The 21,703-nt window shown below is 40.3% G+C and overlaps 1 protein-coding gene across 1 annotated transcript in view; it reads right to left on the reverse strand.

Annotated features, from left to right (window-relative positions):
• The window catches only part of LOC108573444 (insulin-like growth factor 2 mRNA-binding protein 2), an 86,104-nt gene extending 79,304 nt beyond the window's left edge, over positions 1 to 6,800 (reverse strand). The window contains exon 1 of the mRNA XM_017935896.1: positions 6,626 to 6,800. Within this exon, the coding sequence (XP_017791385.1) occupies positions 6,626 to 6,800 (175 nt within the window). The remainder of the gene's footprint in view (positions 1 to 6,625) is intronic.
• Between the last annotated feature and the right edge of the window lie 14,903 nt (positions 6,801 to 21,703).

Genomic DNA, 21,703 nt, shown 5'->3' on the forward strand with positions numbered 1-21,703 from the left:
GAATTTGGCTATAGTTTATGATAGACAAAAAAGAAACTCGCGAATGGAAAAAAGAGAAGAGGCATAGGGAACAGCGAGCAGCAGAAAGAGTCCAGGGTCTCCGTTCGTTCGTAGATTAAATCAGTCGGTCACTTTTCTTTCGTGGAGCCGACCGGGACAAAGGGCGGCGTTTCTCGGAAGAGACTCGGTCCGAGGCTTGAGAATTAAAATAATATCCGCTCGTTCGAAGATTAATGGCGCCATGCCGATGCAATTTTTCTACGATGAGCTTGCCACGCTTCTCTCTCTTTCGCTTCCTGCCTTACTTCGACCTTCCTCCTTGCCACGTATTACGCGTTATTCACCGTTCCTCGACGATTCATCGATTTCCACGAGAGACCTACTGTGTTTTCGATCTAAACTGGTACTCTCTTACCATTCGTATCTTTTCTTGCGAAATAAAAAACTCGACGAGGTGTCCATTACCAAGATGATAAATTATACTTCTATTAGACCCTAGAAATGCTAATTTTCTCATCAAACGAAACAGTGTACAGTTTCTCCAAGTACTCGTTCAACGAAACTAATTTTCTATTTTTTGGCTCTGGTGGAAAAAAAAAGAAGAGACCTAGTGCGTTCTCTATCTAAACTCCTATCGTTCGCATCTTCTCTTACGAAATAGAAAACTCGAAGCAGTATTCGTTACTAAGATGATAAATGATGTTTCTGGTAGACCCTAGATATGCTAATTTCCTCGTTAAACGAAGTATTGTACAATTTTCTATTTTCGGAGTGTTCCTTCTTTTTGGCCGGAAAAAAATGCTTCTAATTCGTGGAAGAAAATCAGTTTCACAAAGTCGCGTTGACGAAATGCGAAATCACCGTGAGGCCCGTTTAGTATATGACGAAGGCAGGTGCGAACGAACTGCTCGTGCCTCTCCTTTCTCTCTCGGCCTGGTGATTCCTCCTTTCCTTCTGTCTTCCTCGCTTATCCTTCGATGGATACGTCGTTGTCCGGTTCATTGACACCTGTCGAAAGATTCGGGTTTCTCTCTTCGTACCTGACAATTACGCGCACGTGGGGCCCAGCAGATTCGCTGTTGCCCGCAACTGGCGGGCGTTGCTCGTCTCTTTCTCTCCTTCTTTCTTCTTCCTCACCTTTACGTTCCGTCGTAAAGATTTCGGTCGCGGCAAAGTTGGAGGGGAAAGGAATGGAAAAAATCTCTTCGCCGGTAATTTATCGGAGCGCAAGATGCGTCTCGAAAGATCTTCCTCAGCGAGATTTGGTCTATCTAATTAACGAATCGCTTCACGATCGAGGAACAGCGAATTTTCTTTTTTTACTTTCTCCTTTCGAGAAGTTACGATGAATGAATGATTGTGCAGCCAACGTATACTCACGGAGCAAGCTAGAATCGGAAATAGAGATTGCGTAAGCAGATTAGGGAACGACCGGTGATCGTGTAAGAAATACACGGCTGCCTCTGATAACGATATAGGATACGATAAAGCGTGGAGCGCACCTACTTTTCTACTGGAAAAATACGACCAGGGGGGAAAAACGTTGGACGGACAGTTTCAGCCGGGGAGATATAAAGCTGCGAGTGTGAGAGTGTTATAATAAGAAAAAGATTTCCCGTTCAGATTGGTTTGGTTCGAGGGAGGAAGTGTAGCCAGCGGTAACACGGTTATTTGCCGGGAAGTCAACGGCCGAGTATCTAAAACAAACACGTGTCTTCAAAGGTTTCTCGAGTGAACAGAGGCCACGAAAGACGGAGACAATATAGATTAGAGGGAGAGAAAAAAAAAGGCGGCCGCGTGGGAGGCCAAGAAAGAAATAGAGAATCGGCCGACGAAGCCAATATAGAAGCATTCGAAATAGAGACTGCTCCGGGGATAATTCGATATAGGGGTATCGTGACGTTATCACTTTTTTCACAGTTCGACTTGCGCACGTCAATTTCGCTCTAATATGAAACTTCGTGGATTTACCCTGATCTCGTCGTTTCATCTTTTTACTTCTTTCAACGGTACAAATTGCATCGTTCTACTACTAGATCACTCTAATCATTGAAAGTACATCTGTACTTATGAGAGTTGAATGAAATGAAAAAATGACGACAGTTTAATTTAGATGCAACAAGTGGATTTTATCGCTTGTTAAACCGTGGTCAACCGAAGTGAATCGTGTCGGTTACGAAAGACTCGTGATGACCGATAGCGGGGGTTCAAAACGAAAAGTCGTTACACGTTTCATTCGTTTAGCAGTATCGGGTATGTTGAAATGTTACAATGGGTTTCTCGCAACCGTGGCCCCCGAGACCGTACACATTCAGTTAATGAAAGCGGATGGCTAGACGAAAAAGAAGACGAGGAGACACACCACACACTCTCTTTTCGCTGCTCTAAAGATAGCACTTCCTCCTTGCAGACGCGTAAGCACTTTTTACGTTTAAACCGTACATTTGTGTCGACGTTGAATCGACTTCTTTTCCACCGCTGCTCTCAACTTTAACGCTCAAAAACCCGCGGCTGAATTTTTATTCCACACGGTAAAGAAGGCTCGTATGTATGATCGAGCAGAGGGAATATCAACAGAATGTAGCAGGAAAGTCGATGTCGATTCATTCAGGGCGTTATCTCCGAACGAAATCGCAACTGGATAAAAAAACCTTGGATCGACGAAAAATATCTAGACGCACACGTACATCGGTTTCTCGGAAAACGCGAAGATTTTACAACGTGTCCGGGAGATAAATGCGTAGCAAGTAAATAAAGTGTCGCGCTTTCGAGCAACAAGTTCAACCTCGTTCCACTATAACCGCTCTGGAGAGTACGCGATAAATGTTTTCGGACTTAGAAGTCATTGGGTAAGGAATAAAATGTACCGACTGATAGTAAATGGTACCAAGGGTTCATTGCATATCGTTCACATTTTAGGTAAAAAAAGAGCCACAGGAGCCGATTTTAAATTACGCGAATGATTTTTCACACTGATCCATGCATGAAAGACAGACGAGGTGATGTGTACGACCTAATTAACTTTAATCGTTTTTGTTAAACGCGTGCTACCTGTACGTACACATATCCTTGTGCACGACACGTAAGATCGATAAGATGAGATTTCGGAAACAGATAGTAGTAGTAATAACATTTGACACGATCTAGAGAAAAGTTTTCCTTATCGTAATGAGATCGAGCATGTTAACATAGGATTATTTTTCTTTAATTTAAATCGATATTATTATCAACCCCCGGAGCACGACGTAGCCGAAGAGAAACCGAATCGTAAAGTTCCATCAGTGTCGGTTACCGGTGCACTGTTAACAGGTAAATTTTTTCGAGGGCAGGTGGTCTCGAGCAGGCACGCGACAAATCAAGCTGACCAAGCCATGAACAACTGCAAAACTGCGATTAAAAATATACACTCTACTCTCCTTCTCTTCTTCAGCCGTTCAGATAAAACGTCGGATACGCGTGATTCACCGAACTTGAACACGGAAAATATAACTCGATCTTACGACTAAAATCCCCTACTCCTATTCTGCCAAACTATTAACATCAGGCTACTTTGTAACCGAGGCTCGACGCGAATCAGATTTTAAAACGGAACAATTTCCTTCGACGAATCGTTGCAGGTACCTTCATTTTTTTTCTGAATTTTTCTTTTTTTTTTTTGGTTAAATTGTCATTTTGCAATTGGAAAAGGATGAAACTCTTTTTTGCTTGGTTGAAATTTTTTCTCATGACTCGTGACAAAATGAAGGCATTAAATGACAGGACAAGCTTAGAGAGTCCCCGGTGAATTAATATCGGTGCTTGTACTCCGATGTAGTTTAACCGCACTAGCCTTAGTTTAGTTGGTCTAAAACGTAACACAACCTACCAAACTAGTTCTGTACCACAGCAGTAACGTTCTCCGCGCACGGCATTGTATCCAAGGATCGGCCCCACATACATACATATGTACCGCTGTTACAGAGCAACGACTGAGCCTTCTGTATTGCTAACGAAATAGAGGGAGAGACTATTCCCTATGAATCGCTCCAATGTTCGTACCGCGCCTCTTTCTTGCAACCCGGGGTTCTAAGCAGACCGACCGTTCTCTTCGTATATTCTTTGCTACATTTCTGCCCGCCATTATATCCGAAATTTTCTCAAACTGTTTCGCATTCCGTACCTCTTAGCAGTTTACATATTTTAAGCAATTTCGTAACGTAACGTGAATTTCGAGAAATTCTATAATTTTACAATATTGGTTAAAAGAAAGGAGAAGGAACGATTAAAAGAATGTTACTTTCCCTTTCGCCAACACTACCTGCAATTCACCTAGAATTTATCGTCACGAAGCGAGTTATACGCGTCGATTAGCATCTCGCAATGTAACCGACTGTCACGAACATGACACTGATTTTGTCTCTTGCGAACGTTTGGCACGGAACGGATTGGTTTGCGATCACACGCACAAATGGTGTTGTTATCCGGTGTCGGGCGAGACGGTTTTAAAATCGTTCCACGGAATACCAACCTCGTATATTTTTCCTTCTGCCCTTTAATGTTTTTCGTCTGTGGCAAAGACGTGGAAGAAACGATACGTCGAAAGGCATCGATCAACACTGAAACTTACTTACGAATAGGCGTACGAATTTACTCGATTAGCATGACCATCGTATATAACGAGTGTGACTAACTAATTTCGACGAGCGCCTTGAGATGAAGTCGACGGTATTTCACGATGTAAATTTTAACCTCGACATGGAGCCAGTGGGGAACTATACGTCACGCGTACAGGCGCGACCTTGACCACGTTTTTTAGGCGGGAGAATTGCCGACCTGCAGGCGTGAGTCGTCTCTAGTCAAGTATCGATCTAACATGCCCGAGACAAAGACGAAAATCCGTATGTAGGGTCAGGATTTACGTAAAGAATAACCGTTTCAGGTAAAAGTCGAAAAATGAAATTTATTTCGATTCTCTCGTCTGTGTTCACTTTCGATGCAACGATAAATTAGACCAAAAAAAAAAACAGTAGTTGTATTGACTAATGCAACGATCAACAGCTTCAGTTGATTACCGGCTGGCCACTTTTACCACGTACGTATTCTCGACGAACGAAATCGTTGTTTGACTATGAAATTCAATTTACGCAACGCACCGGTATTTCTGGGCACACGGTATTATTGTCGGAAAGAAAATTTTTCGGCTCTCGTCGCGATAACTGGAATTCTAATCAACACGTTTAAGAGACGCGTTATCAGTAGCGTGATTATATCGTAGTTTTTCGTTAAATGCTCGAATTACTACAGCCAAGTACAGTGAAATTGGTAATCGTATCGATCAACGACAGTACGTTAGCCGCGACGGGAGAGATTATCAGAAACTTATCTCAAAGGCGAAACCCACACGCGTGACCTTGCCGGTATAACCGGCTCCGCCATCTTGCCGATGCGTGCGCCACTCCACCACGTGGATAAGTTTTCCACACGACACGATCTGTCGCGCCGTTTTTAAGGCGAATTTGGAAAGCACAATTCGTTTCAGCGAAAATCTTCGTGTAAGCACAGACGAGAGGATAGCGTTTAATGTCGTAGTACTCTTCGTAAATATATCTAACGTTGTAAACTATGTCGTTGTACTCTCGTGCGAAGTGTATTCAATGAAAATAGGAAGATGTATTTTTTCGACGGAAGCATTTTCGAGGTCGCGCCCAGGGGCTCTCAAACGGATAGACAATACGCAGTGGTTGTTTGTACAAAGCATATTCATTCACAAATGTTTCCCCGTTGGAGAAACAGTCGAGTCATAATGACCGTCGATCAAGCGTGCGTGTCATTTTCAATTTGCACGATTTTCATAGTATTTTCGAATAATAACAGATCGAAGTGAATATAAAAATCAAACAAACCAACGATACGTATGCGATTGTCCTTTCGTCAACGTATGTAACTGACGATCGATTCACTGAATGACATATTGAAGTTGCCCATTATTCGCACATAGGTTATGGTAAAAATACATTGTATACGTATGTATATACATAGAATTGCGCAGGTTGGATAGGGGGTTACTATATGTACAGGATGTCGATCTTGCGATCGAGGTAGGATAGTAAAAGTAAGCAGCAAATTGTGTAAAGCATATATACAAGCGTGCAAATGTTTATATTTCTACGAAATAAAAGTATCTTACAGACTAATGAGAAAATGTATGGTGAAAGCGTGACAATCTGAATGCACAGGTAGACGTAACTTGTTGCATAGGTAAATAGAGGAAAGATTTTATACAAAAAACAACAAGTTCTGCCTTTCCTGCCGGTAGATCTTAAGGTCCATACCTAAAGTATATATATATATATACAAACAAGAGTACATAAAGCGGTAAAAGCGTTTTCTCCAAAGTCTCCGTGTAATTCTCCTTTGCCGGTGGTTCCCTTTCTTCTCGTTCGGTCATGGAACGTGACAGCAGGCCCTGTGATAATAGCAGCAGCAACAGCAGTAAACTTAGCGACATATTGGCATAGTAAAAGCAATACATATTGTACAAAGGTGTTCGTATCAGCGTAGCAACAGCCGATAGGAGTTCAAGGTAGCGCAGCATAACGAATCGATCTATCTCTAGCATTATCTCATCTGTTGATACTAAACTCACCGTTAAGTTTGTCGATCGCACGATCTGCCACGGACTGATCGGTGCAGTCGACGAATGCGTAGCCGCCTCGTTTCACCAGGATCGTTGTACATGGCAAATTGTGATCCTGGAAGAGTTGCCTGAGGGCACTCTCGTTACAATCCAACGGTAGATTGCCCACGTAAAGCTTCGACATGGTTGTTGGCTCGCTGTTGGACGTTACGATGACGGCTTTTCCGAGATTACGTCTCGGTCACGTGGTTTGATAGATTTACAGCCCAGTGGTAACGCGGCTAGATGAACCGGTCGCTGACGATGTTGTCCACAACACGTCAACGAGGATGATGATCACGATGCGAAAATGCGAAATAACGACCGGAGTTATCTCGCACCACGAGAACCCGAAGGGGAATTCACCGATAAAAACCGTAGACGAACTCGACGATGACACGATCACCGCACGTTTTGGACACGTCGAGGATTGTGAAACTGTCCCTGTTGCAGGACGGGTACACGTACGCGACGTAGACGACGGCGACGACGACGACGACGACGGACGACGACGACGTTGAAAAATCCTGTTATCACGCAGGAAGAAACGAACACGAGAGCGCGCTTTCGTCGGAGTTTTTTCTCTGGCCTTTTATGTTCTTTTCGTTGGTTGACTATTATCTCAATGTCTCGGTGAACACGATTGTTTTTCTCGCGTGATACTCGGCGTGATTTTTCGCGCTTGCACACCAAAAACCGAAGGGGACACAGGAGGTTCTTTTTCGTAAAACTTCTTGAACGATCTTCTGAGCGTTCCTGCCTGTACTGTCTTTTGTTTTCTCTTTTCTTCGTTTCCTCTAGAACCGCTGTCTATTTCCCGCTCGCTTCGAGATACAACAACTCTGTCACGTCGACTCGGCACCGGTAGTACATAGACCTGGCGTGTTTCCGGTGGCAATGGATGTTTCTCGAGCCAGCTCGATCATACAAACCGACGAGGATGACTGCGACGACCGATCAGGCGGACTACGACGACGACCGTGTCTTCTCAGAAACGACTCTTCAACTTTTTTAAGGTTAAGGGACGTGCGTTGACCGTTCTCTTGACGATTCACCGTGTGCCCAGCGACTCCTCTCTCTCTTTCTCTCTTTCTTTCCTCTCCTCTCGTTGCGACGACGACGCACCTTCCTACCAGGCTCTTGTCTCTTTGGCTAGACCACGACACGACGTCTGAGGGGCTCTCTCATTCGGCGTTTTCTTTCTCTCTCGCCGTCTCAGCGCTTCACCCTTTCTCTCTTCCACCTTCTCGTTCCTCTCGTTCACTCTTTCGCGTGTCCTGGGGGGGCAATGCGATGTAAACTCGTCACTCTTCTCTTTTTTTTGCCCTCCTCCTTCTTCCTCGCTCCTTTTTACCAGCCGTATAACCTTCCCGTCTCTCCTTGCTGGTGCGTGCACTTTCTCACTCTTTTTTTTTTCCCCATTCGCTCGCTGTCCTGCTCTAGCAACTAGAAGCTCAGAGCGCTAAGCGGGAAACCGACTCGAAATTCGCGAGCGCCTTACCTCCTATTGGTCAACTCAGCACCACGTGGCTGCCCCACCGACTCCCGCCTCTGCTCCTTATTGGTCAATTTTCGCACGCCGGTTTTCGCAGCCGGCAACGTGCCTGTCTGCGTGCACGCTCGCTGCTTTCGCGTGCATGCGTGCTCGCTCGCTCACTCCGGCTCACGGACACGCAACGTGCATCCGCGTGTGTGTGTTTGTTGTACACGCGGGTAGAAAATGTACGCACGCGGCCTCTGTGCCGCGTGTGTGCGCGAGCGTGTCGAGAAGCGCGAGCGCCCTCGACTCTCTTTCTTGCGCCTTCGCAGTCGCCCGTTTCCTTGCTCTTTCTCCCCGTTGCGCGTTCGGTTCCTGCAGAAATCTACCGGGTGTTTTCGGCGAACGGTAGCACGGTTAACGAGTTCCTTGCTCCTGCGTCGCCGTTGGTATTCATATTGAAAGATTGTTGCACGAATCTATCGGGCATTTTTTCACGCTAAGCGCCAGTGGGAATGACGAGACCAGCGGAATCAGTCGAAGATGCGTATCGTGCCCGCGCGATTTGCATTTATATAGGCCACTAGGCAATTTCTCCTGAATTATTTTCTACCTTCGATGTAGCTGTTCCCATGTTACAACTAGGCTATACTATTGTTAGACGTTGCAAATGTTTCGTTACTTATGTAATGCACAAGCATCGAGGAGGTCTCGATGAATTATTCAATTTTTTACATTAGGATGCTAGTTTGTTGTAGAGGATATTTCATTTCTCGCCTTCTACCAGAGTGTGCAACGTTAGCTGTGCGCATGTCCAATGATTATGGAATATTTTTCTACATTTTATAATATTTTCAATTTCCATCAATTACACAAACTTGATAGTTTAATGCATTTTTAACGCTACGTTGAAATTTATAAAATCTCACGTGTGCATTTACTAGATCGGTAATATTGACATTCTGTTAATTGAGAAAATGGATCAGACAATTTTATCGAGACGAATTTTCGATGGCCTTGCGGTACTACTGCACACCGTGCAGGGATAGACAAATCCGTTCTTACGTTAGAGCAGTGCCATGTCCACAAAGGGGTGGAGTGAGACAGCTGCCTGTGTGCCCAGGGTCAGGGTGATCAGGGTAAGAGGTTGGAAAAGGAAGAGACTGCGTCCATGTTGCTTCTATTCACCTACCTTGCACGGAATAACGATTAATTAGCCGGAGGTGCTATTTTCGCGACAATTAAACGTAGAACGGGAAATAGGAGGGTGTGAATATCAAGTTATTTACAGAATAATGGTTAAAACGAACCTGACTATCCCTATATTCTCTACACCGGAAGCTACTCGTATATCAAACAAAAGATACAATAAATAGAATACGAAATGATGATTTGTAAAGTTCACTTTTAATCTCAATTGATTTTTTCGATGAATGTTCCAATTTGTGATTTTTCTAATCCAAACACGATACTCGTGACGAATTAATCGACAAATTATCAAATTTCTTCTTGCTACACTTGATGAGGAAATAAATGGAACGGTGAAGTAGTATTTTTGTGAAAATAAAAATTATGTTCCGAAATGGAGGATGAATACAGAATATAGTCGACTACATTTCGGCGTGCCATCCGGTTTTCGTGTTCCCCTACGTACCCCTCCCAATTTTAGAACGCCTATTCCGACCCTCCGGTAGCTTAGAACTATTCGATTACCCCTGTCCACCATTTAATGGGGGCGTCCTTAGAGACGTATGGAAAGGAAACTTAGCCACAGGATATTATAAACGCTCTTCTAACTTGTACAGAAGAAGCGAATTTACGGGAAATATTTTACGGTGTTTCCAGGTTCGTTGATATTAGTTTCATTGTTGCGTTTATTCGGATCGCAGTGTATATTCGCAAATGAGGATCGTTCGAGGCATGCTTACTAGAAAGTTTCTTCTTTCTTTTTTTATTACTTTGCTGTCTTGTTAACATTGAAACGACTGTTTCAGAATTTATAATGTTTACATTTTTAGAAATGTTCAATGTATCTCGAGAAGAAAGAAAAGGCTACGTGAAACGGTGAATTACGAAACCCTTTGTTAAATGGAATATTCTTATCGACGTCGTTTTTTCTTAATCTACAACAGATTTTTTATCCTTTGCATTTAAATGTTGTGTATGTATACTCTAAGTTGATACAAATTAGACTTAGATTTTTTTAGACATATGATTTTTGAACGTGATTTAGCAACATTTGCAATATGTTGAAAATTTGACAATACAGTTAATAGATAAGTAGACGATATAGCAAGTGTTTTGATTTGCGATTTTAATTTGCAAACCTCTATCGTTATTTTGCACTATTTCTCCAATTTTCAGCGCATCATTGTTTCTTGGCTTTTATTTGTTATGTAGTTCTAATGGTCTCGATAGTACTAAGGTGAAGAACGAAATTTTTTACTTTCTAAGTTTAATAAAGAAACATCTCCTTTAAGGACAATTCTTGTTATATCAAATAAAATAATATGAGCTTTTTAAATTTAGTACTTTTTATGATATTATACGCACAATTAATCCATGTGTAAAAATGTCGTTTTTTAAATCAGTTTCTATTGCACACAACACAATAGTAATTTATTTATACCTTTCTCCATTATAGACTCTATTTTTTCATTCCTTAATATTTTTCTTTCTACTTGATTTTATACGCAGCATACTTGCACAATTCCCCTATGTAGGTAATTCTTCTTTTAATCACGCTACATATTCAACATTTCTTCCCTTTCTCCTTCACAATAAAATCAAGATTTCCTTCCAATGATATCAAATAGCTTCCCTTCATCTTACCATTAGCTTTTAAAAATTTCATTAATACGAATACAAATTGTCTATTTCCTTAATAGAGCGAAAAATATTCATTCGAATTAAATATTTTACAGATAATACTACACACCATCGACAATATTTTCATCTATTTCAATAAAATGGTGGAAACGGGGAATAGAAGCGGAGATATAACGTTAGAGAAAAATATTGGTATTATTAACGAGAAGAAGAAATATTTAACGATTCCTTTTTTCGCGTTCCTCGGTATTCAGAATCTTAGATCGTGATTGTATCTTCCTCCAACGGCATGCTATACATTCCATTCCCCCTCCTGGTCCCCCGCGGATAAAGCGAACGTGAGCAGGGAAAATCCAAATAACGGAAAATGAATTGGAAAGCTGCTACACAGTCTTCAAGGTTCGCAGCTGCCAGGCAGTAAATTATATGATTTCACTTCTGTCAAGTTGAAAGTGCACTGAGCGTCTATGACCTCCCACTCTTTTCTCTGTCAAGATTTTGAGAACCGTGAAAAACGCCTGGGAATCCCCTGTACGCTAAAATCGAATCACATTTTGTCATTGGAAATAGAAATATCGTAGACTTCTCCTTCTCTTTTCACCGGCCCTTCGTATGAAAAATAAGAAGAAATATAATCTCCAAGTTATTTTTGTCGAACTTTATGTATTTTCTAGAATTAATTATTTCGCTTAATTAAGGTGCACTCGAAGAATCGAGATTACCGATCGGTAACATGTTCTCTAATTTTCAAATGAAATTTAGAACGATTTTATGGTGAAATACGATTCAAACCAGAGATACCATTTCCCCTTTTGCGTTTCGGAGAAATTATCATAACGATTGTTATTGTAACAGAAATACGAAATACAGGTTTCGTTAGGAACAGAGGTAATATAAATATTTAGAAATGCGTTTATGCTTGAGTAACATTGATTTTATGAATAATAAGAAGGTTTTCAGTTGCAAAGGTGGCGGACGCCATGAGAGTCTTATTGATTAATTAATTTTGCATATGCAGTATAAATAGCTTTTTTCCCGAGTTTAGAATAAATTACCATCGCATCATAGCAGTCGATAAGTTAGGATTTAGGAGGTGTCTAACTTGCCTGCACAGCAGCTGCGGTTTCTACAGCAGTTTCCAATGAACGAAATTTTGTCCCGCATCTGTCGCTAGAGGGTTTTTTGGCACCAAGAGCAGTTTAGTTATGTGTTCATTGCTCTCCTGCTCGCACCGCAAACTTTTTAAATGGAAATCTTTCATTTAAATCTTGTTTAAATCGCTGCTGAATAACTCGAATAGAATTACCCTTCGTTACATGCGTACACTCTCATGTTCACAAAATGGTACTTTCCTTTGGTCGGAGAGTGGAGCAAAATAAAATCTATCAATTTGAAAAATTATTTGATAATTTTATGAACCCATTCTGATGTACATTTTATTTTTAAATTATTAATTTTTTCTTCAACTGATATTTCGTATACTGTTAAAAATGTAATTTTGTTGTGCCTGTGTGATGAATTAGAATAGATAATTCAAAATTTCAACGATTTGTACTAAGTTATGGAGGTAATAGACGTGAAACCATCTTGGTATATTTCCCAACGCTATTTCATTTGTTTAATAATACGGTATACGAACAATTTCTTGTTTTCACTTGACTGTCAGGATGTGTATTACAAGTTTAGCAATTTACTTAATAAATTCAGCAAATTTGCTAAATCTTTCTTCATCTACTGAACGAAAGTGTAAAAATTTCGTACCTTCAATTTAGTTTTATATTTAAAGTAATCGTTAGAAAGTACTTTCCATTAATACACATTTTTTTCAAACAAAAAACAGTTAATTAATGGTAAGTATAAATGCACTAGGGTTCTGCATGTTCTCGAAATAATTTACTAGACATATGAATGTACAAATGAAAAATTAGCTATTCATAAAGCAATAATTCGATGTTAAAACTAATACACAAATTTGATTCAAAAGAAGTGTTTCATTCTTTACATTTCATGTGTTATTAGAATGATTCACACACGAATGTCGAATAATTACGAAAAGCTTAACAAGAATTTCTGTACATTTTACAAGATACTAAAATTAATTCTACTTCTGTTTCTATCATCTATTAGATTAATTACTTAATAAGGTTTCTTTTACATTTTGCAAGATACTAATATTAACTCTATTTCTACTACCTACAAAATTAATCATTTAATAAGAATTTTCGTCCTTTCCACAACATACTAAAATTAACACTATTTCTATCATCTATCAAATGAATCATTCAACAAGGATTTTCCTACATTTTCCAACATACTAAAATTAACACTATTTCCATCATCTATCAAATGAATCATTCAACAAGGACTTTCCTACATTTTGCAACATACTAAAATTAACACTATTTCCATCATCTATCAAATGAATCATTCAACAAGGATTTTCCTACATTTTGCAAGATGCTAAAATTAATACTCTCCCATTCTTTCAATTACACGTAACAACGATAAATACGAATTCAACGTAGCTTCCATTTTTTGTCCCTCGAATTTATCGTAGCACGTACGGCAATCGATTCGGAGGACGTTCAAAGTTTTCGTCCTGGCAAGATCTAATCTCTCAGCGTTCGCTACACCCTCGCAGTCGGGCCTTCTCGTAGACAATTTGGAGCAGCCTGTATCAACAGCCTAATGAACAGTTGGTTCCTATTGGTAGAAGGCGACTGCGTTTAGGCCTCGTTATGTTACGGTAGCGCAGCTGGCATTGCCCCGGATGGCCTCTCCCTCCCCGTTTCCCTCTTCCTTTCCCCCCGTTTTTCGAAACGATCCCCGTGACCCTTCCTATTTCACTAGCGACTCTAGCTTGTTGGCCTAGAAAACTATTCCCCGAGCAATAAATTGTCCCGCGCGTACCTACGAATAATCGGATGAAATACGAGCTGTACGCGGTCATTATACGCGTTTCGTGGTCGAACAATCCCCGGAGTGTCGCCTCTCCTCCATTTTTCTCCGTAGAATCGGCAGTTTTTTCGGAAGTTCCGTGTCGGTCACGGGAAACGGGGGAAATTACTCGATGGCGAGGAACGAGCGATTCCGTGGAATAAGATTTATACGACGGTCCAGAGGACGAGATAGGAGAGGTTCCACTCGACACGGTGTAATTCGTCGTAAATGATCAGTCGTAGTCGTAAGGGTAACGCTCCAATTTTTCCCTTGAACGGTGTCTTTGTGGAATTAAATTAGAATCGCTTACACGGCGGTTCTGTTTAACCGTGAAAGTTCAACTTTGCTTTCGTCGATTTTTAGAGGTACTTGAGTGGCGTTGATGATAGAAAACGTTGTTGCTTGAAGATTGTAACATTGAGATTTAAGATTTAACGTTGTGATGTAAGAAGTAGACGGAAGATTCTTCTATGGTATATGCAGACTGTAACTAGTATTCAAAATTTTCATTACAAAAGTTTGAAATGTAATGCCTAATTTTGAAAACTTCATCTATTAATTTCACATGGAACTTGTATTTCTGAAATGAAGAATTTATAATTGTAAATTCACTTTTATACACCACTTTGTTTTAATTTTCATCGTTCACTTTTATGCTTGCTATCATTTTCTGGAGATACTCATTCATTAATCGCGTGTAAAATTTCCTTTGATACATTTTTCTGTTTCAATTTTGATCCTTCACTCACGCATATTCAACCTAGAACAACCAGCATTTTCTCTGTTAATTATTTAATAACGAACTTTAATTTACGAAATTGGTATTACCATTTCGCTTCACCCTTTTTTAATCCAAATCCCTGCCTTCCCCGGATCGAATTAGTTCACTTCACGTTTTTCCAGCAGAGATTTCCAAGTATTTCTCGAAGGAACGCGGAAGTCGTTGAATTTTCTAATTCCCGCTATCTGCCTCCACGTTCTTCCGTGACTTTCCAACAGTCTGGTCGACGGTAACGAAAATCTGTTAGCCCAGAAGGCGCAAAGGGCGCACTTCCGCTTTTCCTCTCTCGCCCCTCCCTTCTGTTTTCTTACTGATTTCCTCGGGCCCTGCAGAAGGCAGCATTTCCTACTTTATCATCGTCTCTAGCATAGCAGCTGCAGCCGTTACGAATGCCTTGGTAACGAGCGCATCCAAAGGATCGAGGAATCCATTATTCCGCCGTGAAATCGGAGGAAAAAAGTTGGCGGTCCATAGAAAGGACTGATCTCACGGATGGATCCTGCGATGACAATAACCAGGGGTTGCCATGAGTTTTTTTTTCTTTTTTCCTTTCGACGAACATCCCTTCCCTTTTTTCCTCCGACACGGTTCTTCTAGTTTTTCTTGTAGTTTGTCCTCTCGTATAAAATGCTTATACACTCGTCGATCTTTATCCTTGGCCTCTATCCGACACGAAGGTGCATTCGAGAAAAGGATTGGTAAAAAGATTCTTAATCCTTCGACCGTTTTACATTTAGATTATTACATTTGTATTTTGTTAACATTTAACGCGGGCGATATTTGCGTTCAAATTTCAGGTAGTGGAAAAAGAGAAAAACACTATATCGTCGTCCTTATCGTGTCAGTTCGTAACAATTTCTATCGATCCATTTAGCTAAATTTCAACCATTTTATCGGTCAGTTTACATAACTGTACGGCTTATGTAAAAAGGTATTCCAATATTATATTGTTACATATAACGCACAACTGTGCGTTAATCGTCCAAATTAGAATCCAGTGTAAGAAGGGGATAAAGCTGTATTATTATACCTTAACCGAATGTATTGCGTAAATTTGTAACAATTTTTAATACATATGTAAATCTACAGCAATTTTTGTTGAACTAATATTGCGTTTAAGGTTCGTACAAGAAACTATTCTCCATACTAAACCTTACTAACAATAACTAAGGTAAGCATCGAGTACTACAGGTATTCCCTATTGTCTCTAGAGGTAAATCGCAGGTATACAAGAATTTTTATTTCCAGGTCTGTCCATGTTTTTGCAGTAGCTAGTTTATGGCCAGGTAAACGAAAATGTTTATTGCCGTGTTGTAATTCTTCTACGAACTTTATTGCGGTACACTGTTCCTATCTTGAACCGTTCTCTTACCCCTAAGATTAGCATGCAACTCTTCCAGCAGATGGAGGATAGGAAAGGATAGTAAGGATGTCCTCTTGTGGTTACGCTGTGTTAAAATAGGACAATCGTTTGAGGAGTCCGGAATTAGGATTCCAACGGTCATCGAGAAATTGTTACTCCTTTGGACGTTTCTGCCTCGAGACATAATGACGGAGAGACAGAAAGGATAAATGCAACGTTCCTAACCGCATCTACAATTTTCTGTAATTTCCTATTAGACATTCGTGACATTTAAACGTGACGTTGGCGTATCTACGAATTGGTCAGATCGACATATGATAGAAATTATTCGGTATATCGCAATTATATTCGACGACTTAGATACTCTTTTATCTGCGAGAAATGTTGAGGAACGGTTAAGGAATGGCCAATTATCGGACGAAGTAAATGGAACCAATTGAAAATGGCGTGCACCGTAAATACTACGATCCAGCCGTACAGCTCGTGTACACATGTATGTACCTTTATGTAGGTATACACGTACATACGTGCACATATGGTAGCTGAAGGGGCAGGTTCGAGCACCAACCTTGGTAAAAGGGCCCAGCGTATAAATGGCGGCTGAAAATTCGCAAACTCGCCAACTCCGTGAGGATGTTTTCGATTCTTTTCACTCTTGGATGCGTGGAGTGATTAAATTTTTAGTTAGAGTATTTAGGAAACGATGTTGTTGAGAATGTGTTACTGTAAAAATCTAGAATTTGTCTTAGTTGCTTACTAGGAGAAATTAAAGATTGTGAAATATGTCGGAGGAAGATCAGAGATTTTGCAACGAGATGTAAGAATTAAATATTACTGTTTATTTTTTAACATTGCAGATAGTGTTCTTGCTATAAAAGTGTAAGATTTTTCACATTCAACGAGCAATCTTCTTTATATTTCTCATTCAAATACCTACTGTTTATGTTTCGAAATGGAAGCATTTGTTATTAGAATTAATAAAAAGAGAAGGAAGCACGAAGAATTTAATGTTTCGTGTGTTGCTTTTATTTTATAGGCTTCTTTCATCCAAGTTTCACACGTTTAAACTGTTAAAAGTTTTTAAATGAAATTGCTTACTTTTTTCTAATATTCGACTTTTCTTCCTGGCTAAACCTATAATCGTAACATGACCTGGCGTCGTTCTCTTCGACAAAAGGTAACAATTTTCCCGTACGGTCAATGGCGGCATGTTTCAGCTTCACGCTGCTACCTACAAGACTTGCACGATATTGTGTAAAAAGCGAACAAATCATTGCATATTATGCATTGCCGAATCAGCTAAACTTAAAGAAACAAACTAACTATTTTTTTTGTACTTCACTGACGAAATTTGGAGTAAAAAGGATATGAGAAAGTGGAAGAAAAACATTTTGCGCTACTCCATTTTACAATGTATCTAATGTTTTCTTTTATAATTTTGGTTCTATTTACTCGCAAGGAACTCAATTTCAAGGTATGCATTGCAATAAATTAATCTCAGAGGGAAGTGATACATTTTCCCTGACATTAAAAATGTCTAAGAATTTCGAGTAGGATAGAAAAAGAAGAGTTCTCTTACTCTACGTTAAACGAGAAAAACTGATATACGATATGAAATACAGAGGAAAACACAAGGAAATTGAAACTCATTTGAACTCATTTGAAACTAAACAAAGTAATACCAATTTAATTTTCGTGCACAGGACTTCTTCGATATCTCGTTCAACCGTTTCACAGAAGGACATTAACTATGTTTCAATATTACTTCTAACTCGAATACAACAAATAAAATTAAAGATAGAAGCATTCACCGATAAAAATAAACAATACATCCAAAAAGAATACACACTTTTAAACGCAATATTAACCCTTTCGCGACCACTTGAACGTCTCACTTCAATACTCGAACAAATATTGATCTCCATTACAAAAGCTATAATCCGCAGATAAATAAACAATTCTCGAAAAAAGAATTATTCTCTCGCGAAGGGGTTAATTTAATTTCTATCGATTTATACCAGAGATAGTTGAATACTCGTAGGAAGATGATCAGTTGGAAAAGTTTTCGGTGGCGAACAGAGGAGGTGCGGCCGCAGATGTAAACCCCTCTTCCACTCTTCCTTTCGGATTTTCATTCGGAAGTGGTTGAACGAAGAGGGGAGAGGCGGCTTGCCGTTGCATCCCCCCTTGTGTTCTCGAATCGACGGTGTGTATCGTTGCATCGCGTTTATTGTATGCAACTTGTCGTGACGAGGGGAGCCAACAAGAGACATCCTCTGCATGGTGGTGGTCTCTTTTGGAGGGGGTACACCGGTGGAGGGGTGATGCATGCAAGTGGGGGGTAATGCACTTTGCACGCTCGAGAACTGCAGCTTTCAACCGCCATACGACATTCGTACGGTATTTTTGTATACGGGCTAGAATGCACCTTTGCAGACCGTTTTTCCTTTTCCTCCTTCGAATTTCGCGCGAAGTTTCTCCACGGGGCGGTCGAGGAAATTTAGGAGAACAGTATGTATTTGTATCTCGTTTCATTTTTACGCGGAAAAGCACATTTTTTTTTTTTTTTGAAGAAGATTGATCATTTTGTTCTTGGAAAGTTCTGGTTAGAATTGGTAGAATTTGAATAGGACGCATATGGTTTGGTTAACTTTAACCGTTGCAGTATGTTCTTGATTTCTCATAGGACGTGTCTGGTTTAGAAGTGTTTTAAATAGTACGGGAGTGTTTAGGAATTTGTAGATAAGAAGGGAGACTTGTAGATTGTTATCCGTGCTTTATTTTTAGGAGTATGCTTTTGTAAGGAAAGAATGTTAGCAATTTAATAAATTCTTTATTAATAGGTTTTATTTTGTTTTATTCAATGTGTCCTGCGGTTGTGTACGGCAATAGGTTGAAAATGTTAATTTACAGGTTTCTTTCCCTTCGTTAGAAACATTATTTTACATCGCGAAGTATACCTACCAATATCAAAATTTACATATTTGTACAACTAGTCTCGGTTGAACAATCTGTTGTTAATAAAACTGTACAGAATTTTCCTAAGAATATTTAAACTCTACCGTAACATTTAATTCCAAAGAAACTAACTGCTAAATAAAATCTTACACACTCTTAAATATTTTTCATTTGCAAACGTATAAGAATAACTAAAATAAAGTAAAAAATATTTTTAAAAATACTTAAAACCGAACACCAACAAGCGTTTCTCTACATTTCCGTTTAAAAGTTTGAAAAAATAAATTTAACTTCACCTTGTAATTTCAAACATTCCTTCCTTACCGTAGCAATTTTCCTGCTTAATTGTTTAACTGTTATTATTAAAAACTGTCCCGTTATAACGCTCTCGGTGGGAAGTAATACGCCGTTGATCACGGACTTCATTACGGATCTATAGCAGACGTCTATTGGCGGATCTGTTTATGGTGGGGCAATGGCATTGCACATTTACGCATGCCGCACGCGAGTTTTGCATCGTGCATCGCATATTTGACGCCGTGTGGGAGAAACACTGCACAGTGGTGGGATACGACGTGCGGTTCGAGGGGTAATGCATTTTACCAGTGGTGCAGCAAGAATTGCAACCGACATTGGTACGCTGCTCGTTTTACACGCTGATGTCGCAAAATTAGGACGATCTGCAACGTGCTGCGTGACATTTTGCAACGCGAAACAACAACCAGCTCGTTGTTCCTTGCAATAACTCTCTCTTAACAGAGGATTTTCCCTGCCTAAACGTGCGATATCGAGAAATTTTCCCTTGAAAATGGACGTGTAATATGAAGTCTGATTTTTTCTTGGATATTTGGAACTTTTGTATTGTAAAATAAAGAGATGATTATTGTGTATGATACTTGAATTATTGAATTAGTGATTTGATTAATTATAATTTGTTGGCAATCAATTTTTTATTTCTTTGTAAAGATTTTCGGATATTCTGGAACGTGAAATGGCTTCCAAGTGATTCTGCTATTTTATGATTTAGCTTGTTGCAATTGATTAATAGGTAAATTGAAATTCTGAGTTTCATTTTGGAGCATGATGCAGCTGCTTTCTTTTTCTTAACGCAGAGGGATTTTGATGCATGAATATTGTGAAAGTTTACTGCAAAATGAAGTCCAATTTTATTTTATTTTTACAGCTAGATATTTAGATCTTTCGCGTAAGATATGTGTGAATGGTGTTAGATTGTAATTTATTACGATTGAAGCTACTTCAAAGCATTATTTTCTTAGATTTTTTTCACGCAATGCTCCAAAATTGGATTATTAAACTTGTATTCAGTTATTTCATTGCAAAATAAAGAGAAAGATGAATATAAGAAAGTGTTTTCGATTCAGTCTTCGTAGTAAGAATAGCAACAATTTTCATATAAATTATCATAAATTTACCATCTGTGGCTTAATTTCTTACGTTTCTTCAAACTGAATCTGCAACGTTATTCCAACGAATCTTCAACATTGTTTTCAATTCAGTCAACAATTTCCATGTAAATTATCATAGACTTACCATCTCCAGCTAAACTTCTCACGCTTCATTAACAATGAATTTTTTCCGAATAATTTAACATTCTAACCGAATCTACACCGTTATTCCGAGCAATAACAGACTTCGACGTAAGAAACTGATCAATTACTCATTCCGTTTACTCATCACCCTAACCAATATTTTCCCAATACTCTCCCCGAAAACGCACCTACTAATTCGCAGCCCGTATTTTCCTTTCTTCCCGCCGCGGACGTGCACAAAGGAGAAACTGTCCTCTCTGACAGCGAAATAAGAAGGTATCCGGGTGCAGTTTAAGGCCTCGGGAAACAAAGGCTCCGGGAGGGAAACGGCGAAAGTAAAAGTTGCCCTTTCCCGAGCCTCTTCCGTTCTATCGGGCTACGAGGCCAGTATCTCGGAAAAAAAAAAAAAAAAAAATCGGCGACGTCGTATAGATACCTCTTCGTCTCTGAAACTGGCCCCGCTGTCCTCGTGACCGCGGCCAAAAACCTGGATGAAAAAATGGAAAGTTGTTCCGGGTATCATCTGCCTTGGAGGCCTTTTGCGGCCGATCAGGGCCGCGCCGATGCGTTGGCCACGGGGAAGGGCCGGTAGCACCGTAAAAGTTTCACGAGGGTGAACACGGAAAGCGTCGAAAGGGAGAGATATCGGGCGTAAAAATAGAAAGGGACGAAGGCATACACGGAAACGGATGGAAAGAGGGGAAAGCTGGTTGCAAATGGGGAAGGACAACGCGAAGGGTAGGCGCTACGATGGTGGGAGCTTTGAGGTTCCCGCGGGGCGGAGGGAGAAAGATAAAGAGAAGGTACGTGACAGAAAGTGAGGGAGGGTGAGAGCGGGGAGAAGGAAACCGGGCAGAGGAAGGTGGAGGAGAGAAAGAAGATGGTATAAAGAGAAGGAAAAGGGTAAGCAGGGACGTGGAGAGAGAGAGGGTAAGTTAAGGGAGAAGGTTAGTGGACGGGAGGCATAGGCTTTCGAGCAGGCAAGGGTGAGTCACCCTGCATTAACGAGCGGCTACGCCCATTCAAAAGATGGCTGTTTCCCGATTGACCAATTAGATTCCGCGATGTGGCCCGTGTCGAAAAAGCGCGGCAAACGTGACTACCCTGTCGCGCAAGGGCTCCGCTGGAGGGATGCTTTTATTTATGTCTC

Source organism: Habropoda laboriosa, unplaced genomic scaffold (assembly GCF_001263275.1).
Source record: "Habropoda laboriosa isolate 0110345459 unplaced genomic scaffold, ASM126327v1 scaffold92, whole genome shotgun sequence".
In the NCBI taxonomy this organism is placed as follows: domain Eukaryota; kingdom Metazoa; phylum Arthropoda; class Insecta; order Hymenoptera; family Apidae; genus Habropoda; species Habropoda laboriosa.